General features: G+C 49.9%; 2 protein-coding genes across 5 annotated transcripts; one reads left to right on the top strand and one right to left on the bottom strand.

The window, feature by feature from the left end:
- Positions 1-318: 318 nt before the first annotated feature.
- On the bottom strand, positions 319-4,226 carry BCS1L (BCS1 homolog, ubiquinol-cytochrome c reductase complex chaperone). Of its 2 annotated transcripts, none has more exons than XM_006207253.4 (8): positions 4,095-4,226; positions 2,481-2,849; positions 2,240-2,379; positions 1,839-2,033; positions 1,503-1,566; positions 1,101-1,270; positions 767-884; positions 319-617 (listed from the first exon to the last, which is right to left on the bottom strand). In XM_006207253.4, exons 2-8 carry the CDS (start codon positions 2,798-2,800, stop codon positions 365-367), a joined length of 1,260 nt encoding a protein of 419 aa, XP_006207315.1. In that variant the 5' UTR covers positions 2,801-2,849; positions 4,095-4,226; the 3' UTR covers positions 319-364. The 2 variants fall into 2 exon arrangements, with proteins under 2 accessions (XP_006207315.1, XP_072817759.1); XM_072961658.1 differs by lacking the exon at positions 4,095-4,226 and adding an exon at positions 3,904-3,983.
- Positions 4,227-4,332: 106 nt separating this feature from the next.
- On the top strand, positions 4,333-20,812 carry ZNF142 (zinc finger protein 142). Of its 3 annotated transcripts, XM_072961653.1 has the most exons (11): positions 4,341-4,470; positions 4,705-4,888; positions 5,067-5,169; positions 6,454-6,767; positions 8,848-9,447; positions 10,492-10,659; positions 11,500-12,324; positions 14,606-14,783; positions 15,533-18,470; positions 19,098-19,203; positions 20,134-20,812. In XM_072961653.1, the coding sequence occupies exons 1-11, from the start codon at positions 4,441-4,443 to the stop codon at positions 20,601-20,603; spliced, it is 5,916 nt and encodes a 1,971-aa protein (XP_072817754.1). In that variant the 5' UTR covers positions 4,341-4,440; the 3' UTR covers positions 20,604-20,812. The 3 variants fall into 3 exon arrangements, with proteins under 3 accessions (XP_072817755.1, XP_072817754.1, XP_015097230.1); XM_072961654.1 differs by lacking the exon at positions 5,067-5,169 and having other exon boundaries at positions 4,333-4,470; positions 4,736-4,888; XM_015241744.3 differs by lacking the exons at positions 4,705-4,888; positions 5,067-5,169 and having other exon boundaries at positions 4,361-4,470.
- Positions 20,813-21,144: the final 332 nt, after the last annotated feature.

Raw genomic sequence — 21,144 nt, 5'->3', positions numbered from 1 at the left:
GTCTGACATCTCAGTCAGCATAATGGGTTTCAATGAAAACTAGTGGGTGCCAACATTTAAGCAGACGCAGGACACCCTGCCACATAACCCACTGTGCATATGCCCACAGCTGTGTGTCTAATTTGAATACATTCAGGTGGAGGATGGTACTTTCCTGTTTACTAGTGTCTCTTCTCCCTCCTTTCTCTTAGGTAGGCTATGCTCCCAGTATTTGCATATGTGGACATCTGATTGCCTCTGTAGACATCTGCATTACAGCCTCTGCTTTTCACTAAAGTACCAATACAGGGAGGTAGGAAGGGAGATCCGAGACCAGAGTAGAATGGCAGGTGTTTATTGGGGAAAGTTGAGCACAGCCTGGTTGTCACCTCTTCAGAGACTCAGCATTATGAATTGCCCCTGCAGGGTCATTTTTATATAGCATGAAGTAGCCCTGCACCTGGGCAGGACTGATCTGAGTTGTAGCTTGAAGGACACGGTCTGCAAAGGTCTCGGCCAGGGAAGGTGCTTCCCCTGGATAGAACCTCTGGAACATCTGGGTCAGCTGCCAGTGTGAGCAGTGGCCCACGTACTCCTTCATGTCTACTCGCCCAGGGCGTATCAGGGCAGGGTCGAGCCTAAGAGGAGAAGGCAGCAAAAGCAGAGTCACGAGCAGCAGTACTACTGGCACCCCAAAAATGATGGTCCCTCTGAACCTCCTGATCCTCCCAAGGTGCTGGGGGGGGTGGGGTCTTGCCTCACAGTCTGAGAGTACTTCATTCCTTACCTGTCAACGTGGTTGGTGGTCATGAACACGATGCGTGCCTCAGTGGAAGCCACACCATCCAAGGCGTTGAGCAGTCCACTGAAGGTGAGACGACCTAGACCTTGGTACTTCACAGGGTCTGGAGGAAGGCAGAGAGAAAGAAGCATGGGTGGCCATAGCTCTACTTAAAATCAGCATCCCTTTCTCCTCCCACCCATGTCCCTCCACTTATCAGTGCCTTTTTTGGGCTCTTATTGCTAACCCAGGCATCCTCCATCAGCTCTCTGGATTTCTACTTTTTTCTGCTATTCCTCATTTGGAAACACTCCCCCTTCCCTCGACCCCTCCCACTTACTCTCCGCAGCCAAGTCTCGACTGAGAAAGGCAGCATCCACATCCTCCAGAAGCACCAGGCTCTGCTGTGGGGCCACACTCAGCAGGTGGTTGAGCCGGTCATCAGAGAGACTGGAGTCTGTGAGGCTCAGCAGGCAGATGCTGTGCTGCAGTTCCCCAGCCAGGGCTGTGCTATGGAGGAGGGATGACAGGTAATCAGCAACCTGGGAACCAGCCTTGTGCCCAACTGCTTGTTCACTGTACGAGTTGGGTCTCAGAGGCCTAACGCTTCCACCACCCACCCTAATGTTACACATGTCTCCTGTTTATCCCAGTCTCTATTCCCCACGTTTCTTTCCCTTTCCAACACCATTAGCCCAGTTTTCTTCCAGTTTGAGGGTTTGAGAAGTTTGACTCTACTCACATGAAACTGCTCTTTCCGCAACCAGGGGGCCCATAAAGCAGGTAGCCACGTCTGTAGGGAATGCCTAGGAATACAGCCAGGATGATCATCAAGACCTAAAATGAATCATGCATTCTGTCCCAGATGTCCACATTGATTCCCAGTCCTGCTCCCTGGAGGCCTGATGACCTTGGCATTGGAAAAAGTCATTCCCGTAGGTAACTTTTCATTCCTCTTCATCTATGGGAATTAGGCTAGAGCTTTATATTCACCCCACCTGGCCACAGACCAGCCTGTTTCCTCCTGCTCTGATACCACATCAAAAACAGCCTGGCCAAGACCCCTGCTGTTTCTCACCTCTGTCAGTGTACCACTTGGGGTTGTCGATGAATTCCTGGATGTCTCTGACAATTCGGTCAGCCAGACCCTGTTCTAGAACCACAGAACTCAGTGGACGCCGGCGACGTGGATAGCCAAAGGGGCGCCATTCAGAACCCACAGCTGTGTACATCACTGTCTTCCCTTCCTCCTGCTGCAAGGCTAGCTCTCGAGCTGGGAGTAGGGAGATGAAACAAAGCCAATGATTCTTTTTGACATGCAACATGACAGAGCTGTGCCAAAACAGCTTCCCCCAGCTCCCTGCTCCTATGGGCTCAGATCCTCCTCCACCTCCTCTCCAAGATTCTCTTCTTTTGATGTCAGATACCCCATCCCTGCAACTCCCCTCCCCTATAAAGGCTGCCTGTGCCATCCCACACCTTCCTCCAGGATGTTGAAGAAAACCTTTCGGTCAGTGCCCAGAGCCGTGAAGGTGACAGACTCCCAAGGAGTTCCCGTCTGCAGGTCTATCATCTGCATCTCTCGGCTCCGAACCACTCGGATCCATTTCCCTTGATACCTGAATAAGAATGGTCAAAATGAGGTGAATGAATGGGTCAAACCCACCTCCCCTCATTCTCCTTTTCTACTCTCAGAGCCCTCCATGGCTCCCATCCTTACCAAATAAAGTGGTTTCCAGGGCTGGGGACAAATTCAAACTTGGTGGAGATGCGGCCACTCTCATGCTGAAGGTATGAAGTCTCCACACTGAGATGCTGAGTATGGGTACTGTGGCGGGTGAGCCAGCTAAGCAACCAGGCATAGCTTCGGTCTCGAGCAGGGACTTCCAATGTGATCATGTAATGGCGCCGGAAGGCCACCAGGCCCAGTTGGAGGCCCTTCCGAGCCAGGGCCAGGGCTGTGCCCACACCCACCAGCCCAAATCCAGCCCCAAAGTAGGGATTGTCCTTCAGGGCCAGAACAAAGTCTGAGAGAGGCATCTTGAAAGGAAAACACTGAACATTACAGGCCTTGAGGCATTTTCAAAACCTGGGGATGGGAGCAGTGGAGATGGAATAAAGCACAAGATTACTTTAGAAACTGTACTCCGAAATTCCTCCCCAACCCGCCCCCTCCCTCCTACAGAAGCTGAGAGCAGGAAGGACAGGTCAGCAACACAGTGTGCTTTACTATCCTCCCTTTATGGGGTAGGGCTGATGTTGGAATGCAGGGGATGGGACTCTGAACAACTCATCCCATTTCATCTTTCATTATCCTGTTCATACCTGTTTCTGCCAGACAACTATGTCTGGAGATTTCTTAAACCTGAGAGAACAATGTAACCGCCTTCACATCAGCATAGTGGGTGGGCAAAATTATTTTTTGTGGTCACTGGGACCAGCTGAGATAGAAAGCTATCCACTGTCCAGAGTTAGCAGGGGATGAAGAAGCAACTCTCTTCTGTCAGTAACCCCATGCCTTGTTAACATGAGTCATGTCCTTCAGATATCCTCTACATGCACACTTCTTGATGTCCTGTTTAGCCCTTTATTACCTGCCACCTAAACTATGTCTTCAAAGTTAATTTTGGTTCTTGGAGTGGCATCTTAGTGGGTCTCTACCTCTTGCTTCACCAAAGTGCTCTACAGGGGTCCAGATCTTTCTTCATAAAGATCTGCTTCAATCCAATCACTTTCCCTACTCCAACAACTCCAATGGCTGGCTCTCAACAGGGCCTTTAGTTAGGTTAAAAAAATTCTCTGCCTCCACAACAGGGCACCCATGTACCTTTAATGGCTTAGCTCCTAATACTGTCTGTTGAACAAATATGCAAACACCTCCCTCTTCCTTGCTCAGGAAGTTCTCTTGACTCTGATCAGAATGCTTATTCTAATTTATTCCCTCCATTCTCTCCAACCGAAGTCCTACCTATCTCCTACTTCCACCGTGGGGATTTTCCCAAATTCCACCCTCCAAAAAATGTGACCAGGCCTGATTCCAGACTGTAAGATCCCGAGGGGTAGGAGGTGAAATCGTTCGCAGCACAACTCCCTCGCCCCCTGCCACTTTGCTCTACGACTAGCACGCAGGGTGGTGAACTGACAGCAGTGACCTCCGCTGAGGCTGAATAGGATCCAGAATTTCAAATTTTTCTATCCATGGAAGGCCACAGACAAAGCTCTTCCCGCTCCCGGTCTTTGTTGGATGCCTAGAACCCCTCCCGAACCCCCTCCACAACCCAGCTCGCGCCTCCAGCATCGTGGTTCGGAGTAATCTGTCACTCCGCCCCCTTACCTCCATGACTCTCTGGCCCTCCCTCTCGATGGTTTCACCCTTCCGCTCTTGAGGGAAGCGCCACTCGGCCCCGCCCCGAATCCTTTCATCTACTTCCCGCCACACCCACCAAGAAGTCCATGCCACTCTGCTCCACAACTCTCGATGGTACTCCTTGGGTTTCGCGGCAGGGGATGTTGAGGGTTGAGGAGGGAGACGATAAAGAGAACCATAGAGTACACCTCCAGCCTGGTAGAGAAAGAGAGAGCGCCCTCCATGTGCCCACTGTCCTAGAGGCGGCTGGGCCGGAGGCGGTCGCACAAAGGGAGTCCCTGGAGGCCGCTCCAGCTGCTGGTCGACCATAGAGATGCGGCTCCCGCCCGCCTTGGGCCGGGAGGTAAGTGAGCGGCTGCAGGTTGGGAACTGGTAGGGAGTGCGGGTGGAGCAGGCCTGAGGCAAAAGTTTCTCGAGCCCCAGGATGAGGGTGCGCCTGGGCGGTAGGAACGCTTGGGACAAGTGCTGAAGGGAGCACGCCAACGAGCGGGGCCCCGGCGCATCACATCAGCCGCCCGGGTGCTTTAGTCGCGTCACTGCTCTGGACCCCGCCCGCTTATCCGCTGCCTCTCCTCAGGACCATAATCATGATGCTGCTCCATCCCAAGCCTGGCAGGTTACAAAACGGCTTTCCTATTCTTCCGCTCTTGTGATTCCCGCTCCCGCCCAACGATGTGGACGCTGTCATCGCCTCCACTTTACAGATGGGAAAGCTAAGGCCCAGAGAAGCGAGGTGACTTTTATCTGTCCAGGGCCACGCGGTGAGTCAGAACCCACAGACAGGTTTAAACGCGGGTACCTTGGTCCCCAGGCCGGGTCTCCTTTCCCCAGGCCTTTTCTGCCTAAATGTGTCCTTTTTCTTCCTCAGTGCCCTTGCTCCCCAGATAAGCTCATTTCTTCTCTTGGCCCCACTGTCTCTCACTTCACCCCGCCTTCCAGCCGCTGAAGGTTCTCAGTCTAGACATACCTCGCCTTCCTTGTTCTCACCAAGGCAAATATACTGCCCGAGCTGGAAGATTCCTGAGAGCAGCGATAATATTTAGTAAGTGGAGGCTGCGGTTCCTGGAGAATCCTCTGAGGGCAGAAGGGCACTGCCCTGCCAGCTTCTGAATCCCCGTGTTCTGAGGTTTTGAGTTGCAGAATTCTCACCTGCAACCTGATTTCCTAGCCTGAGGCCCTTAATCGACCTCCATGACTCAGTTTCAAGAACTGATTACTGTTGTTCTTATTAATTATCAATTTCTCAGCTTAAACTAATTTTAGCCATGTATAACAGAATATGCAATTTAGTTGACATTTTTTTCTCAGTTTTGTTCCAGTGTTCAATGTGAGGCCATAATAAATGAGTTTGAAATTTCTCCAGATGTGATACTTTATGTGTAAGAAACCATGGTTTGGTATCTTACTAAAATCCTAGCTTTACTTTGATGCACCTCTGTGTCTATAGTTCTTCACTAGAATTCCCTTGTTTGTCTAACTGGTATAGACCATTGGTGGTTTGTGTTTAGTGAAGTGATAATGTCAACAAACTCAAAAAGCTCCAGGTCTAGGGAGGGAGACTGGTAAGTAAACAACAGTGCAGTGTGAAACAATTTCTGACAGAGCTGTGTACAAGGTGCCGTTAGGAACTCAGAGAGAGAGACTTAGATAAACAGTGTCAGGAAGCCATCATAGTGGAAGTGACATTTGTGCAGGTTCTTAAAGGATAGTTCGAAGTTGGTTAGCCAGACAAGAAAGATGGCAAAGGGGAAAAGGCCTAGCAAGCCGAGAGAGAGGAAGGTGAAAGGATGTGGAAGCCGAAGAGAACGTGGTGAATCTGGGGAGTGGCAAATAATTGGTATGACTGGTTCAGAGATCTGTTGCAGGGAGAAGTGGAAGATGAATCTGGAAGGTCAGCAGGGGCCAGATTATCATGAAGGAAGGGCCTTGAGCTCAGGAATAGAGAGATCATAAAATGTTAAGAGGGAAAGGGACCTCTGAGATCACTTGACCCTACCCAGTGTTACTGCAGATAAGAAAACTGAGATCTAGGTTGCTTACTGATTTGACCAAGGTCACTTAGCTTCAAGAAACATAACCTGCAGTCTTTAATATGTTGGCCATATTTCTTGTCTCTTTCCTGTATTGACCCCTAATGTCATTTTTATGCTTTTTGTTCTAAACTTTGCCATAAAAAGAACACTTCTAGGTTAACTAGGTGTGGCATGCTGCCATACAAGGAAATGCTTAACTGGGCAGGCACTGGGCTCTGTACCCACACCAACTAGGAAGAAAGTGAGAGATCTAATTATATTTTGTTTGGTTTTTCTTCTGGTTGGTTTATCAGCACTTCGGAGGCCATAGCACACAAGTTGGTGGTGATGACAGAGCCCTTGTTGGACTCACAGCCAGCCAACAGTGCTGGAGAGATGGATGGACTGTGCCCTGAGCTATTGCTGATCCCCCCACCTCTCTCTAACCGTGGACTCCTGGAGCCTGTCCAGAGCCCCTGTCCTTCTGGAAACCCTCCACCTTTGCCTGCTGACCCAGGCTGCCTGCTGGTAGAGGCCACAGCAACTGAAGAGGACACAGGGAATATGGAGATCATTGTGGAAGCAGTAGCTGGAAACCTGTCCCCAAGTGCTCCTGGAGAGACCCCAGGTACAAACACAGTTGCTAGCAGGCCAGTGGAACAAGCAGCCCTGAGTTTTTGTCTGTGCTATTTTTGATCCTTGTATATAAATATGATGAAGACACAAGGTAGCATCCTATTTTTATACTTAGAGATGTTGTAATTTGATTTGCAGTTGGTGAATGTTGATTGAAGGCTGGCGAGGTGGTGCACAACCTTGTACCAGGCTCTTGGCAGTCTATCCCTGCGAGGGCTTCACGTCTGCTAGGCGGTAATCCAGAAAGGAAGACTTTTCTGACACCTCTGCCCAATTCTTACTCCTATAGTCCTCAGGGATTCTTTCCTCCATATTGACCTTCCACCCAGGAACTACAGCCAGGGATTAGGCAAAAGGCCCAGCCTCTCTCCACCACCCAGGACTTGGCAGGACTTCCTCGAAGTAATCTGATATCCCCTGCTCTAGTTTCTTGTAAATAACATACTTAACTCATCCAAGGCATGTCGTTGAGAGTAGGAGTTGGACCTTTATATTTATGTTAGAAGAAAGATTCTCCCCTTTCTACACCTTTTTATTTTTAGGTAATGTTCCTATTTTCCAACTGCCATCTTCCAGCTACAGTTGTACCAGCCTTCCTTGGAAGTATACAGAGAATACTGGGAAGATTAGCTAATTTGATCATATAATATTTCTAAGCTTTGATGTGGTAAAAGAAATAATAAATTAAGAAGAAACCTGGAAAAATATTTTTAATATATAAGAAAGAGTATCTTTAAAATTCAAAGAACTCCACAATAAAAAAAAAAGTTTTTTTAAAAGAAGGAAAAAGAAATCTACATGCAATTCAATAAAGAAGTAAAAAGTCAACAACCGTAAGGAAGCTTAATCTCACTAATAAAAATTCCAGTTAAAAGTTAACTGTGAGATGCCAGTTTTGTTTCTTAACTTTGGCAAAAATTAAGCATTATTTATAAAACTACTGTTGGTGAGGCTGTGGGGGAACAGATACTATCTTACAGTTTATGGAGAGTATAAATTAGTGTAATCTTTTGAAGGTCAGTTTATCTATGTAACAAATTTTAAAATATGTGTTCTCTGACCCAGTAATTCTACTTCTAGGGATCTGTCATATAGAAAGACTCATACACATGCACAAGATTACAGGGATAATGCAGCTTTATTTATAATGATTGGAAACAACGCAGTAGTCCATCAGTAAGAGCAAAATTTCATTTTGATTTATCCATACTCGTACCATGAACTGGACAAAAAAAAAATATGAGGTAGATAAAAATATCTTTGCTGTATAGCAGATGGGAAAAAAGCTAAGTGCAGAAAAATGACCCCCCAAAGCCTAAAAGGATCTAGACCAAACTATGTGTGTGAGGATGGGGGACGATTATTCTTTATATATGTCTGTATCATTTGAATTGTTGCACTGAATTTTTATTTAAACAAAAAGATAATAAAGAGAAAAAGGACCACCAGAATAAACATGGGGCAAACCTGGGCTCTACCGTTAACAAGAGGATTGGCCTTAACGTTGCAGAATCCTAGGTCTCTCTTCCCAAAGAGCAGTTGGAGGACCTGACTAGAGTGTTTCCTAAGCCTTTCTTTGTCAAGGTCCTCCCTATTGCTTAAGAAACGACAACAATTATTTTGAATGTGATTTGGCCTCCATTGTATGAATTACTATGCCTTTGAAAATCTCTTCACAGAATATAAAAGTAATACTTTGTCTTTATATTGCAAATATTACCCCCAGATTGTCATTTCCTTCTTTTGGAAGTTTCTAAGTTTTTATTTGGACAAAATATATTGTCTTAAAGCTTTCTGGATTTGGTTAATGCTTTTTACGTTTACTTAACAAATAATTACCAAGTACCTACTTGTGCCAAGCATTATGTAAGGTATTGGGAATCCAAACACATGTGCAAGATAGACTGTCCCTGACATTAAGGGGCTTACAATCCAAGTGTAGAACCAGACTTAAGTCCATCTCCACTCCGCGAATATTAAAAGATTCACCTACATTTTCTACTGGTAACTAACTCATATGAGTCTCGTTCCATCTGATTCTGTGCCTTTCTCTGTCGGTCCTCTGCCTGCAGGTGTCCTGGTAAAGGTGGTGGAGGTGTACTTCTGTGAGCACTGTGAGCAGAGCTTCGCAGAGCCCGCTCTGCTGGCCCTGCACCAGTGCACTGAGACCATTATACAGCCTGTGCATGGCCTCACTAGCCCCCCATGCTCTGTAGAGCTGCCCCGCAGCAACCTCACTCTTCCTGGCCCTCTACAGGGCCAGAGCCCACCAAATAGCCCCCTGCCATGCCCTGTGTGTAGACAGGAGTTTGCCCAACCTCAGGCCCTGAAGAGCCACTTCAAGATTCACCGGGGCACTCCCGACACCTTCTCCTGCCCAGAGTCTGGCTGTGTGTTCTCCGCTCAAGATCGCAAGGGTCTACAGCACCACCTGAGGCAGACCCACAGAGCGCTTCCTGTGCCCTGTTCTTTCCGGGGCTGCCCCCTGCTCTTCGGGAGCCAGCAGGGCATGGAGCTGCACCGGCAGGCCCATTATCCTTTCCACTGCAACCACTGCAGCTTCGTGGGCTCCAACATCAAACTCTTCCGGCAGCATCAGCGGAGCCATGGAGCCGGGACACAGGGAGGACTGTCTGCTGTTCAGGGTCTTCCATCCCAGGAGCTGCTGCCAGGTATGAGGCCAAGGGCCCAGCAGCCTTGAGGAGAGGCAGTTGTTTCTAGTGCTGTGAATATGTGCATGAATACGGGAGAATGGCTCAGAAGGACAAGATTACTGGCTGACACGGAAAGGCTTCTAGAAATCCTGGACTGGTCAGAATATATGAGACAAAGAGGAAGTCTTTGTGACAGTGAATGAAGTTTGGCTTAGACTACACTGTGGCCTTGAAGTTACTTAACCAATATTCTCCTCTGATCACTTTGTAACCTTCTGAGGGCAGAAGCTAAAATGCCCATCAGTGGCCATAGCCAATGGTAGAATGTCTGTAAACTCCTGTTAGGGCAAGTGGGATTGGGCAGGAGAAGCTGGGGTTATTTTAAAAAGGAACCTTCAAGGAAGGTAGTGCTTCAGTGATTCTTACTCTTCTTCGTCTCGTAAAAAGGGAATGGGGTAAGCACAGGAGCAAGGGGAAATAGAAAAAACAGGATTCTGATGAGAGAATTTGGCTTGCTAAGACTCATTTGTGCTCTGATGCAAAGAGAAGATTCCTCTTCTGCAAAAAAAGTCATACATTTTTGCCTTACTGAAGCAGCTGCCTCTGTTGAGGGATAGAAGGGATGGATTTGAAGGCAGAAGGTGTGCCCCTGAATTGCTGAGTTGGGTTTTTCAATAAAAGTTTAGTGGTCAGGGTTTGTTCACCTGTACTAAGCCACCAGTCATTGGCTCCGGTGATCTGAGCTAGGAAGTATAGTCTCATCTGTCTAGTCTCTACCTCTCTGCCCCCTCCCCCTCTCCAGTGACCTCAGGGCTCTTACCTTCAGGGGTTCTGAGGTTGGTGTTACCTGAAGTTTGATTTATTTTAGGTTGGAGCATTACTGACCGCTGAGCTCCTGGTCTTCCTGTCTTTGTCTTGAGTGGGAATAAATTTATATACTTACAACCCAAGATGCCCTTATGCCACCTAATTGGAAGTGATTCTTCTAGCCAGTAAGAGCAGAAGTACAAGCACTCAGCACTGCATTGGCTCCTCTAGTCATCAAGTTTTATGTGTCTGCAGCTCCCAGACTGTCCCCAGGAGAGGGAGAGCCTTCAGAGGAAGCAGGAACACCCATGCCTGGGCAGGATTCAGCTGAAGAGGAGGACGTAGAGGAAGAAGAAGAGAGTGGCAGCCAGAAGAACTCTCAGAAAGCCCTGGGGAAAGGCCAGGGGGCTCAGCAATTGGAGGGTAATGATATGATGGATAGGGAGGAATGGACTGTGGGGGCCTGGCATCGAGGCACTAAGATTTGGTTTTCTGACCTTTGGTTCAGATCCTTCAGTTCTTAACATTCCACTTCAACATGTCTAGTGGGAAAATGATAAATGGGTACAGTCTCTGGTAACACAGGGTAGGGGTAAATAGAGTCTGCTTTCAGAGCTGGTGTTTCTCAGGCAGGAAGCCGTCTTGTCTGATACTGAGCCCTCTAGGATTGTTCTTCTGAATCTTTGTTTCCCAGTTTTCCATCTCAGTAGAATGACATTTGAATCCCACCCCACGGGGAGCATATTTACTGTCAGGTGACTAGGAAAGATCTGATTGTATTTATTACCAACTCTCTATAAACCCAAACTCAGTGAGACAGTGTTTGGAAGTAGGAGTACTTGACCTTCTCTTCCTTCTCCTCTGCTCACGCCCTGTGGGGTTTTTTTCCTTCTGACCAACCCTATTTATCCTTCTGCCCATCCCTGTGGTCAAGGGCAGGAAGAACAGATCGCTCCATCTGGATTGCTCTTTTCAGCTTCTCTAGATAAAGGCTCAGGAATAATGGGTGTCTGGGGCAGTACTTCACTCAGACCACAGCAAGTTCTGAGAAGTCCTTGTGACTTTGTTTCTCTAAATACTTGAATGTCTTGTCTCTTCTTTAAGACTATAATGTTTGAGATGCTATTGTTTGGTTTCCTGAAGAGAAAGGAGCAAGGCCATGCAAGTTTCGTCTGGGCTAATCGTGGTTCTCCCATTATCCGGCCAACCCCTGACCTATCGAAGAATCTCACTCTTAGCCCTCTCTGCCTTTTCCTCCCGCAGGGGATGCGGCTTCTGGCACCGAGTCTCTCTTCAAGACCCACATGTGTCCAGAATGCAAGCGCTGCTTCAAGAAGCGGACCCATCTGGTGGAGCACCTACATCTTCACTTCCCAGACCCCAGTCTCCAGTGCCCCAACTGCCAAAAGTTCTTCACTAGTAAGAGCAAGCTCAAGACCCACCTGCTGCGGGAGCTGGGCCAGAAGGCCCACCGCTGCCCACTGTGCCACTACAGCGCAGTGGAGAGGAATGCACTCAACCGCCACATGGCCAGCATGCATGAGGACATTTCCAACTTCTACTCAGATACCTATGCCTGTCCTGTCTGCCGTGAGGAGTTCCGCCTCAGCCAGGCCCTTAAGGAGCACCTCAAGAGCCACACCGCGGCAGCAGCAGCAGAGCCGCTGTCCCTCCACTGCTTTCAGGAGGGCTGCAGCTTTGCGGCACCTGACCGGAAGGCCTTCGTAAAGCACCTGAAGGAGACCCACGGGGTGCGGGCCGTGGAGTGCCGCCATCACTCGTGTCCCATGCTCTTCGCTACGGCGGAAGCCATGGAGTCCCACCACAAAAGCCACTATGCCTTCCACTGCCCCCACTGCGACTTCGCCTGCTCCAACAAGCACCTGTTCCGCAAACACAAGAAGCAGGGCCACCCTGGCAGTGAAGAGCTGCGCTGCACCTTCTGCCCGTTTGCCACCTTCAACCCGGTGGCCTACCAGGACCACGTGGGCAAGATGCATGCTCATGAGAAGATCCACCAGTGTCCTGAGTGCAACTTTGCCACTGCCCACAAGAGGGTGCTTATCCGCCACATGCTGCTGCATACCGGTGAGATGGCTTCCCTCCACCCCTGCAGTCATATAATAATGGTGATGATGGTGATGATAATGGTAAATGGGAGCTTTTACTGTGTACCAGACACAGGGAGGGCTTTGCATACACTACATAGGTCTCATTTGGCCTACTAGTCCTAGAGGTAAATCTAGTATTTGCAGTTCACAGATGAACCTTGAGTGGCACTCAGCTCATAATGGTATCAGGCTACGACTTGAATCCAGGCAGTCTGATCCAGAGCCTGTGCTCTAACCACTGTGCTGTTATACCTCACATCTAAGGCCCTGTCCAGTTCTGCCCACCCTTAGGCGGGCTTGGGAGGGTCAACATCCAGCCTATTAAAGCAAAGAAACCCAGACCAGGACAGATACCTTCCTTGGCATTTCAAGTTTTGGGATATGCTGTGAGAGATGGGGTGAGCCATCCACATACTTCATAGCCTTGGCAGCCATGACACTAAAACGATCACTTCTGGTGACCAGGAAGTTGCACGTGTTTCAACTCAGACTCTTAATTGGTTACCAGCATCACTGATGCTTCGAATAAAAACCAGACCAGGCTTCCTGCTATAGCGTCATCCCATTTGTGATTGTGATATCAGCATCGGTAGATTGACAAGACAAAAATCTAATCAAAGATTCTTTAGTTTGTGGGAACAGTTTTTAGGCAGCTTTTGACAAAGCCATTGTTGTTGCCGTTAAACAGTTCCTGTCTACACAGACTTCAGTCACAAAGTCTCATTTTTCTGAGGCCTTTCTTGAAACCTCACATCTATACAGACATACTTTCTTTTATTGCACTTCACTTTATTGTGCTTAGCAATTTTATAAATTGAAGGTTTGTGGCAACTGTGTGTTGTCAGATGATGGTTAGCACTTTTTAGCAATAAAGTATTTTTAAATTAAGGTATGTACATTGTTTTGTTAGACATAATGCTTTTTAAAAATTTTTTTGTTTTGTTTTGGGGGGATAATTAGGTTTATTTATTTATTATTTTTTGTTTTTTACTTAATGGATGTGCTGGGGATCAAACCCTTGACCTCGTGCATGCTAGGCATGCGCTCTACCACTAAGCTATACCCTCCCCCCAGACATAATGCTATTGCACACTTAATAGACTACAGTATAGTGTGTGAACATAATTTTTATGGGTACTGGGAAACCAAAAAATTTGTGTGACTCTGTGTTGTGCTGTTTGCTTTATTGCAGTGGTCTGGAACTGCAGTCTCCGAGGTGTGCTTGTGTAGCACTTTATAATTTACAGTTCTTTCATATGTATTATCTCATTTAATCTATAATAACAATCTTATAAAGAAGGCAGATAAAGGTGAGAAACCCTGAACATTTAAATGGCCTGTTTCACACAACTAGTATCAGAACCAGAGCCAGAACACCATGTTGCTTGCCTTTGACGATAGGGAGAGGGGCTGGGTGGGAGGGCAGGGATAACAGGGAAGGGTCCTGAAGGAACATAGCCCCAGCCTCTCTTCTCAGTGCCAGGTCTTGGCCAACTACAGGGACAGCTTGTCCTTGAGTCCTCACTGGGCACCACTGAGGACTCTGGGACGTGCCATAAATGAGTGGGTCAGCACTTCATATCAACCATGTGAGGTCAGTATTTTTGTTTCCCCCTTTTTGGAAACCAGGAAACTGAGACTTAGAGGGGTTAAATGACCTACCCAAGGCCACACAGTAGTAAGCTGGGGTTTTAACCAATGCTTAATAGCTCTCTGGTTTCTCTGTGCCTCAGCTCCTTCCTCTGTAAAATGGGGTAATCATAACCCTTGTCTCATAGGGCTGTTGTGAGGATTCAGTAAGAGGTGGCATTTTTATAAAGTGCTCAAGTGCCTGGCACTTAGTACTATGTAAATGTTGGCTATCACTACCTTTATTACTGTGTTGGACTTCAGAGTCAGAGTTGTTAACCACTGTGTTGTATTGCCTAATTTTTTCTCCATCTCTTCCACAAAACTGGAAGGAATTGGGCTAAGTGGAGCAGTTAGCCATTAGTGCCAATAAGCTGTATAACAAATCCAGAATGGACTTTAAAACTAGTTTTGAAAAGCTGGATCTTCAGTTCCCCACTTCATTGGTGTTGGAGTGGAGGGCAGACATCTGAGACGGCCGTGAAGCAGCATTGACTCTTGTGATCAGCACCTCAGCTTTCACTCCTGCTGGGCACCAGGGTGAGCTTGCTGGGGAAAGTGGTCTGTCCACTCACTCGATCCATGTCTGACCTTTGTTCTCTCCCCTCTCCCCTCCACCCCCACATAAGGCGAGAAACCGCACAAGTGTGAGCTGTGCGACTTCACCTGCCGAGATGTAAGCTACCTATCCAAGCACATGCTGACCCACTCCAACACCAAGGATTACATGTGCACTGAGTGTGGCTATGTCACCAAGTGGAAGCACTACCTCAGTGTGCACATGCGGAAACACGCAGGGGACCTCAGGTATGAGCACTCGCATGCCTCCGGCCCTATCCTAAGAACCCAGTGCTAAGCTCGCCTCCTCTCGAAGTCAACTTCTGGCCCCGTTGCTCTTCTAGCCCCGGAGAGACTCTTCATAACGCCCCTCTCTGCTCCTGTCATCTTGGCTCCACTGCCTGTAGCTGACCTCTGTGCACGTGGCCCAGTCTGCATGGTGAGAGCTCTCTGGGCTCAAGGAAGGGAGTGTAGACCCAAAGTAGAGGCCCAGAGACTAAGTTATCACCTGAGCTCTCAGAGTCCAGTCCTGGTGAAGTAGATGGACTATACTTGTGGCCCGAATCCAGGCCACTGCCAAATCCAGGCAAGTCCCCCTCTGATCTGTGGGCATAGCTGGCTAGGGGGTTTCTTCTTAGCTTTCATGCCTCCACGGGAGGTTGGAAACTAGGCACAGAAACCTGCCCTGTGGGGCTGTAGCCATGTCAGCTCCTCGAAAGTCCACAGAGGGTTGCTGATTCACGATATCTTCCCTTTAAAAAGCAATGTAGAGTAGGGGATAGAACACAAGCCCAAGTCTCTGCTTGGCATTATTAATTTTTGTGCTTTGGTCTCCTCACTTAGGAAATAGAGATACCTATTTCATAGGGTAGTGGAAAAGACAAATTAGATGATGCATGTGCAATATTGAGTGTAGAGCCTGGCCCATAGTATGTATTTATTTAGTGACTGGTAGTTGATGTGACTGATTTACAGTTGTGTTCTTCCCTCCTAACCAGATACCAGTGCAACCAGTGCTCCTATCGCTGCCACCGGGCTGATCAGCTGAGTAGCCACAAGCTGCGGCACCAGGGCAAGTCCCTGATGTGTGAAGTGTGTGCCTTTGCTTGCAAGCGGAAGTATGAGCTGCAGAAGCACATGGCTTCCCAGCACCACCCCGGAACGCCAGCCCCTCTCTACCCCTGCCGCTACTGCAGCTACCAGAGCCGCCACAAGCAGGCGCTGCTGAGCCATGAGAACTGTAAGCATACCCGCCTCCGCGAGTTCCGCTGCGCCCTCTGTGACTACCGCACCTTCAGCAACACCACCCTCTTCTTCCACAAGCGCAAGGTCCATGGTTATGTGCCTGGGGACCAAGTCTGGCAGCTCCGCTGTGCCAGCCAGGAGCCAGAGGATGCCACGCAGTGCCCAACACCCTCACCAGACTCAGAGCGGTCAAGCCAGCTGTCTGCCCAGCCTGAGGGGCCAGACCATGACCCTGGGACTATGGTGGACCCCAGCTTGGACCAGGCCCTGCCAGAGGTCAGCGAGGAAGACAGTGCCAGGAGACAGGACAGCAATGAGGTTTCCCAAGGGGATGACCTGGTTGGCAGCCCCAGTCCAGCGGCGGTGGATGAAGGCAGCTGCACACTACACTTAGAGGCCCTGGGAGTGGAACTGGAACCTGTGGCCGACCCACCCCTTGAGGAGATCACTGAAACTGCCCCCGTGGAGTTCAGGCCTCTGGATCCCTCTGGGCCCCTGAGCCTAGAAGGGCCAGATAGAACTTTGACAGAGTTGTCTACCTTTGAAAGTGCTGGAACTTCTGGCATGAGTGTTGAAGAAGAGCCCATTCTGGAAAAGCCAGACTCTGAGCCCCCTAGAAATCCTCCTTCCTCAGAGGAGCCCCCTAACAGATGGATGGGAACCTTGAAGGCAACTCCACCCACCGAGACAGCACCCCTGCCCCAGTTCCCTGAATCAGAGTCATTACTCAAGGCCCTAAGGAAGCAGGACAAAGAACAGGCAGAGGCGCTGGTGTTGGAGGGGCGGGTTCAGATGGTAGTGATACAGGGAGAGGGGCGGGCTTTCCGTTGCCCGCACTGCCCTTTCATCACCCGCCGGGAGAAGGCCCTGAATCTGCACTCCAGGACTGGGTGCCAGGGCCGCCGAGAGCCCCTGCTGTGTCCTGAGTGTGGGGCCAACTTCAAGCAACAGCGTGGCCTCAGCACCCACCTGCTGAAGAAGTGCCCTGTTCTGCTCAGAAAGAACAAGGGCTTGCCCAGACCAGATTCACCCATCCCTCTGAATCCTCTGCCCTCAGACACCCAGGCCTCAGAGGACGCAGAAGGTGGGAAGCCCCCACCTGCACCATTAGAAGTAGAGGTTTTGCTAGCAAAAGATGCTCCTTCTGAGCTTCCTGGAGAGCCAGAAAAGACAGAAGAGCCTCGTGCCACTCTCTCTGGCTCCACAGCCCTTCCTGCAGTAAACTCCTCACCCACAGAGGCCCCTGAGAAGTTCCGCTTTGAGCAGGGCAAATTTCACTGCAACTCCTGCACATTCCTTTGTTCTCGGCTCTCCTCCATTACCTCTCATGTGGCTGAAGGCTGCCGGGGTGGCCGTGGTGGGGGAGGAAAGCGAGGAGCCTCCCAGACCCAGCCTGTTGTGTCCCCACTAAGCAGCGGGGACTCTGCTCCCCTAAGCAGTGGAGATACAGAGTGTGGCCCTGGTGATGGAGATACGGCTCTGGTTCCAAAGCAGAAGGGGGCTCGCTTCTCCTGCCCCACGTGCCCCTTTAGCTGCCAGCAGGAGCGGGCTCTGAGGACTCACCAGACCCGGGGCTGCCCCCTTGAGCCATCTGGAGAGCTGCACTGTGGCCTCTGCCCGTTCACTGCTCCTGCTGCTGCTGCCCTGAGGCTCCACCAGAAGCGGAGGCACCCCACTGCAGCCCCGGCCCGCAGCCCCCGGCCCCCTCTTCAATGTGGGGACTGTGGCTTCACCTGTAAACAGAGCCGGTGCCTACAGCAGCACCGGCGGCTCAAGCATGAGGGAGTGAAGCCACATCAATGCCCTTTCTGTGACTTTTCCACCACCAGGCGGTACCGGTTGGAAGCTCACCAGTCCCGACACACAGGTATTGGCCGCATCCCTTGTAGCTCCTGTCCCCAGACATTTGGTACCAACTCAAAACTGCGCTTGCACCGGCTGAGGGTACATGACAAAACACCCACCCACTTCTGTCCTCTCTGTGACTATAGTGGCTACCTTCGCCATGACATCACTCGCCATGTCAACAGCTGCCACCAGGGCACCCCAGCCTTTGCCTGCCCCCAGTGTGAGGCCCAGTTCAGCTCTGAGACGGCACTCAAGCAGCATGCTCTGCGCCGGCATCCCGAGCCGGCACCGCAAGCCCCTGGCTCTCCCACAGAGGCCACCGAGGGCCCCCTGCACTGCTCCCGCTGTGGGTTGCTGTGCCCCAGCCCCGCCAGCCTGCGAGGCCACACCCGGAAACAGCACCCACGGCTTGAATGTGGGGCCTGTCAGGAGGCCTTCCCCAGCCGGCCAGCACTGGATGAGCACCGGAGGCAGCAGCATTTCAGCCACCGCTGCCAGCTCTGTGACTTTGCTGCCCGGGAGCGGGCAGGCCTGGTGAAGCACTACTTGGAACAGCATGAGGAGACTTCAGCAGCAGCAGCAGCAGCAGCCTCAGCTGAGGATGGAGATGCTGGCCAGCCCCCCTTGCGCTGCCCCTTTTGTGACTTTGCGTGCCGCCATCAGCTGGTGCTGGACCACCACGTGAAAGGGCATGGGGGTACCCGGCTCTACAAGTGCACTGACTGTGCTTACAGCACCAAGAACCGGCAGAAGATCACCTGGCATAGTCGCATCCACACTGGGGAAAAGCCTTACCGTTGTCACCTCTGTCCCTATGCCTGTGCTGACCCTTCTCGCCTCAAGGTAAGGTCAGGGGGCAGGGCCAGAAATGGAAGAAATGCAGGTTGTGGAATTAAACTACCTGGGTTCTCTAATCCTGACTCTTCCAAATACTAGCTTTATGACCTTGGTCAAGTCCCTTAATTTCTCCATGCCTCAGCTTCCTCATCTGTAAAAAGGGGATAATACTTCATAGGGTTGTTGCAAAGATAAAATTCCATAATATGTGCTTGGCATGTGATAAAAAGTGTGTAATAGGTTGGGGATAATCTAGATAACAGCTAGAATTTATTGAGCACTTATGCTGTATGCCAGACACTAATCCTTTCAAAAATACGACATAGTAACTTTTACAGTTTCCCATTTTACAGATTAATAAACTGAGAATTAGGGGTTAGGCACCCAACGACAGCTAATAAGGCAGAGCTGAGAGAGGACAGACCTGCGGGTAGGCCAAATGGGTTAGGGGGGTACCAGAGTAACTGGCCTAGGGAACATGATTGGCAATGGGGGAACATGGGTAGGATCAGAGCAGGGAACAGAATTATCTGCCAGCAGTTTCTCAGCCTGCTTGCCCTGTTTCCACATCCAGTGTGTACCAAGGGGTGCGCATTTTTTGGGTATATTCTTTGCTCTTTCAAACTCCTCCAGTACCATATGCGGATTCACAAGGAGGAACGGAAGTATCTCTGCCCTGATTGTGGCTACAAGTGCAAGTGGGTCAACCAGCTCAAGTACCACATGACCAAGCACACAGGTGAGTCTGCGTGGTTTTGACAGGCCCAAGGGCTTCCCCTGTTCCCTGGCACACCCAGCCTCTATGACGTGGTGTATATCTTTACTCAGATTCGGGGCGCACAGCAGTGTTCACCTTAAGGATAGCAGGTAGGCTAAGAAGCCAGAATAGCTTCCCAATCCACTGAAAACCCATCTGAATCAACCTGAGAGTCTGGGCACATGTACTTTGCAAAAGCTTCTGGGGAGATTGTGGCACAAGGCCACCCACCTCTTGTTGAGAACCTCCCAACTCAAACATGAGTGACTGAGCAGGTCTACCTGCACAGGCGGGATGAAACTGTCATGAGTAAGGAGAAAGTAGAGGGGTTCACCTATTTTAACTTGTCCTTTTTTTCCCTTCTGGGTACAAAGTCCATGGACCACAGGTTCTCAGAAATGGGTTCATGATGATATGCTGTGATTTTTGCATATGGTCCCGCATGTAAAGGAATTAACCAGATGTATTTCAAGGCCTTCTGTATCTATGAATACTACTTCTTTCACCTTTACCCGTTCCCTCTTAAGCATCTTTTTGTACTTCTTGAGTTGAACAAAGAGTTGTATTTAAATAGATTCCCATTTCCATGAGTACTCCATGACCAAAAGGGGGTCAGAATTCCCCTTGTAGAAACCTCATCATATTTGAGTATTTATCACCATCAGGTGGCTACTTAGGGGTCCAGTTAGTTACCAGCATCCATTGAGCACTCACTGTATACTAAAGGGGCTGTGTTGGGAGAAGGACACACCAGTGTCAGACAGGACTGGAACATTCCAAAGACATAGTCATCATTCACTTTGCTGCTTGTATTCTTTATGTCCCAGGATCACAGTGACTCTTCTGATCCACAGATCCTTGTTCCACCTCCTTCAGTGGTGATTTGTCCCCTGTCCTTGCCCTGTCCTACAGGACTGAAGCCATACCAGTGCCCTGAGTGTGAGTACTGTACCAACCGGGCTGACGCACTGCGAGTGCACCAGGAGACGCGCCACCGGGAAGCTCGGGCCTTCATGTGTGAACAGTGCGGCAAGGCCTTCAAGACGCGCTTCCTACTGCGCACCCACCTCCGCAAGCACAGCGAGGCCAAGCCCTACGTGTGCAACGTGTGCCACCGCGCTTTCCGCTGGGCCGCGGGCCTCCGCCATCACGCCCTCACACACACCGACCGCCACCCCTTCTTCTGCCGCCTCTGCAGCTACAAGGCCAAGCAGAAATTCCAGGTGGTCAAGCACGTGCGCAGGCACCACCCTGACCAGGCTGACCCAAACCAAGGCGTGGGCAAAGACCCCACCACCCCCACAGTGCACCTGCATGATGTGCAGTTGGAGGACCCCAGCCCTCCTGCTCCTGCTGCTCCCCAAACTGGACCTGAGGGCTGAGAGTGCCTTCCCTGCCCACCGCCCCCCCACCATTCCCCAAACTTCCCAGACAAGAAGAGGGTGTGAGCCAAGATGTGCAGACTGGAACCAGAGCTAGCCTGAGGAGCTCAGAGCAGAAGGAAGGGCTGGCGTCAGGGTGTCAGAGGCTGGAACCCTCCTGGGACTCTGGATGTAGTACTTGGAAGTTGACATAAAAGACATGGACCACATGTTGATTTCTTGTTGAGGCGCACTGTGTTTTTAACCTGTGAGTTCCTAATTTCTCCACCGTCATTCCACCGAAGTCCCTAGCTGTAAGAGCTTGCTTTTACCCATTTCTTCTTTTCTTTCCTTCTTACTATGTCAAGTCCTGTTTTCTTTCAGCGTTCTCAAAACAGTTGTATCTAACTGCATGTGCTGTTGTGCCCACTGCTCTGTAAAGCATGGTAAAATGACGGTAGCTTGTACAGATTCGTCCAAGTCCCTGACTTAACATTGCCAAGCTGTCATTTCAGTCTGCCCTGTGCTCTCTTAGACCTCTGTCTCTCCTTTGTCTCCTTCC

The sequence above is a fragment of the Vicugna pacos genome, chromosome 5, assembly GCF_048564905.1.
Source record: "Vicugna pacos chromosome 5, VicPac4, whole genome shotgun sequence".
In the NCBI taxonomy this organism is placed as follows: Eukaryota; Metazoa; Chordata; class Mammalia; order Artiodactyla; family Camelidae; genus Vicugna; species Vicugna pacos.
Note: the sequence above shows the minus strand (reverse complement) of the source record. Positions and strands in the feature narration are given on the sequence as shown.

What these genes read in the sequence shown, in the direction of transcription:
- BCS1L (XM_006207253.4), bottom strand. Translation starts at nt 2,800, where the DNA reads ATGCCTCTCTCAGACTTTGTTCTGGCCCTGAAGGACAATCCCTACTTT. An exon ending in CCTGGAAACCACTTTATTTG is followed by an intron (nt 2,380 to 2,480) that starts GTAAGGATGGGA and finishes ATTCTTATTCAG; the next exon opens with GTATCAAGGGAAATGGATCC. An exon ending in CAAGTGGTACACTGACAGAG is followed by an intron (nt 1,567 to 1,838) that starts GTGAGAAACAGC and finishes CTGTATTCCTAG; the next exon opens with GCATTCCCTACAGACGTGGC.
- ZNF142 (XM_072961653.1), top strand. Translation starts at nt 4,441, where the DNA reads ATGCGGCTCCCGCCCGCCTTGGGCCGGGAG. An exon ending in CGCCCGCCTTGGGCCGGGAG is followed by an intron (nt 4,471 to 4,704) that starts GTAAGTGAGCGG and finishes GCCTCTCCTCAG; the next exon opens with GACCATAATCATGATGCTGC. An exon ending in CCACATGACCAAGCACACAG is followed by an intron (nt 19,204 to 20,133) that starts GTGAGTCTGCGT and finishes CCTGTCCTACAG; the next exon opens with GACTGAAGCCATACCAGTGC.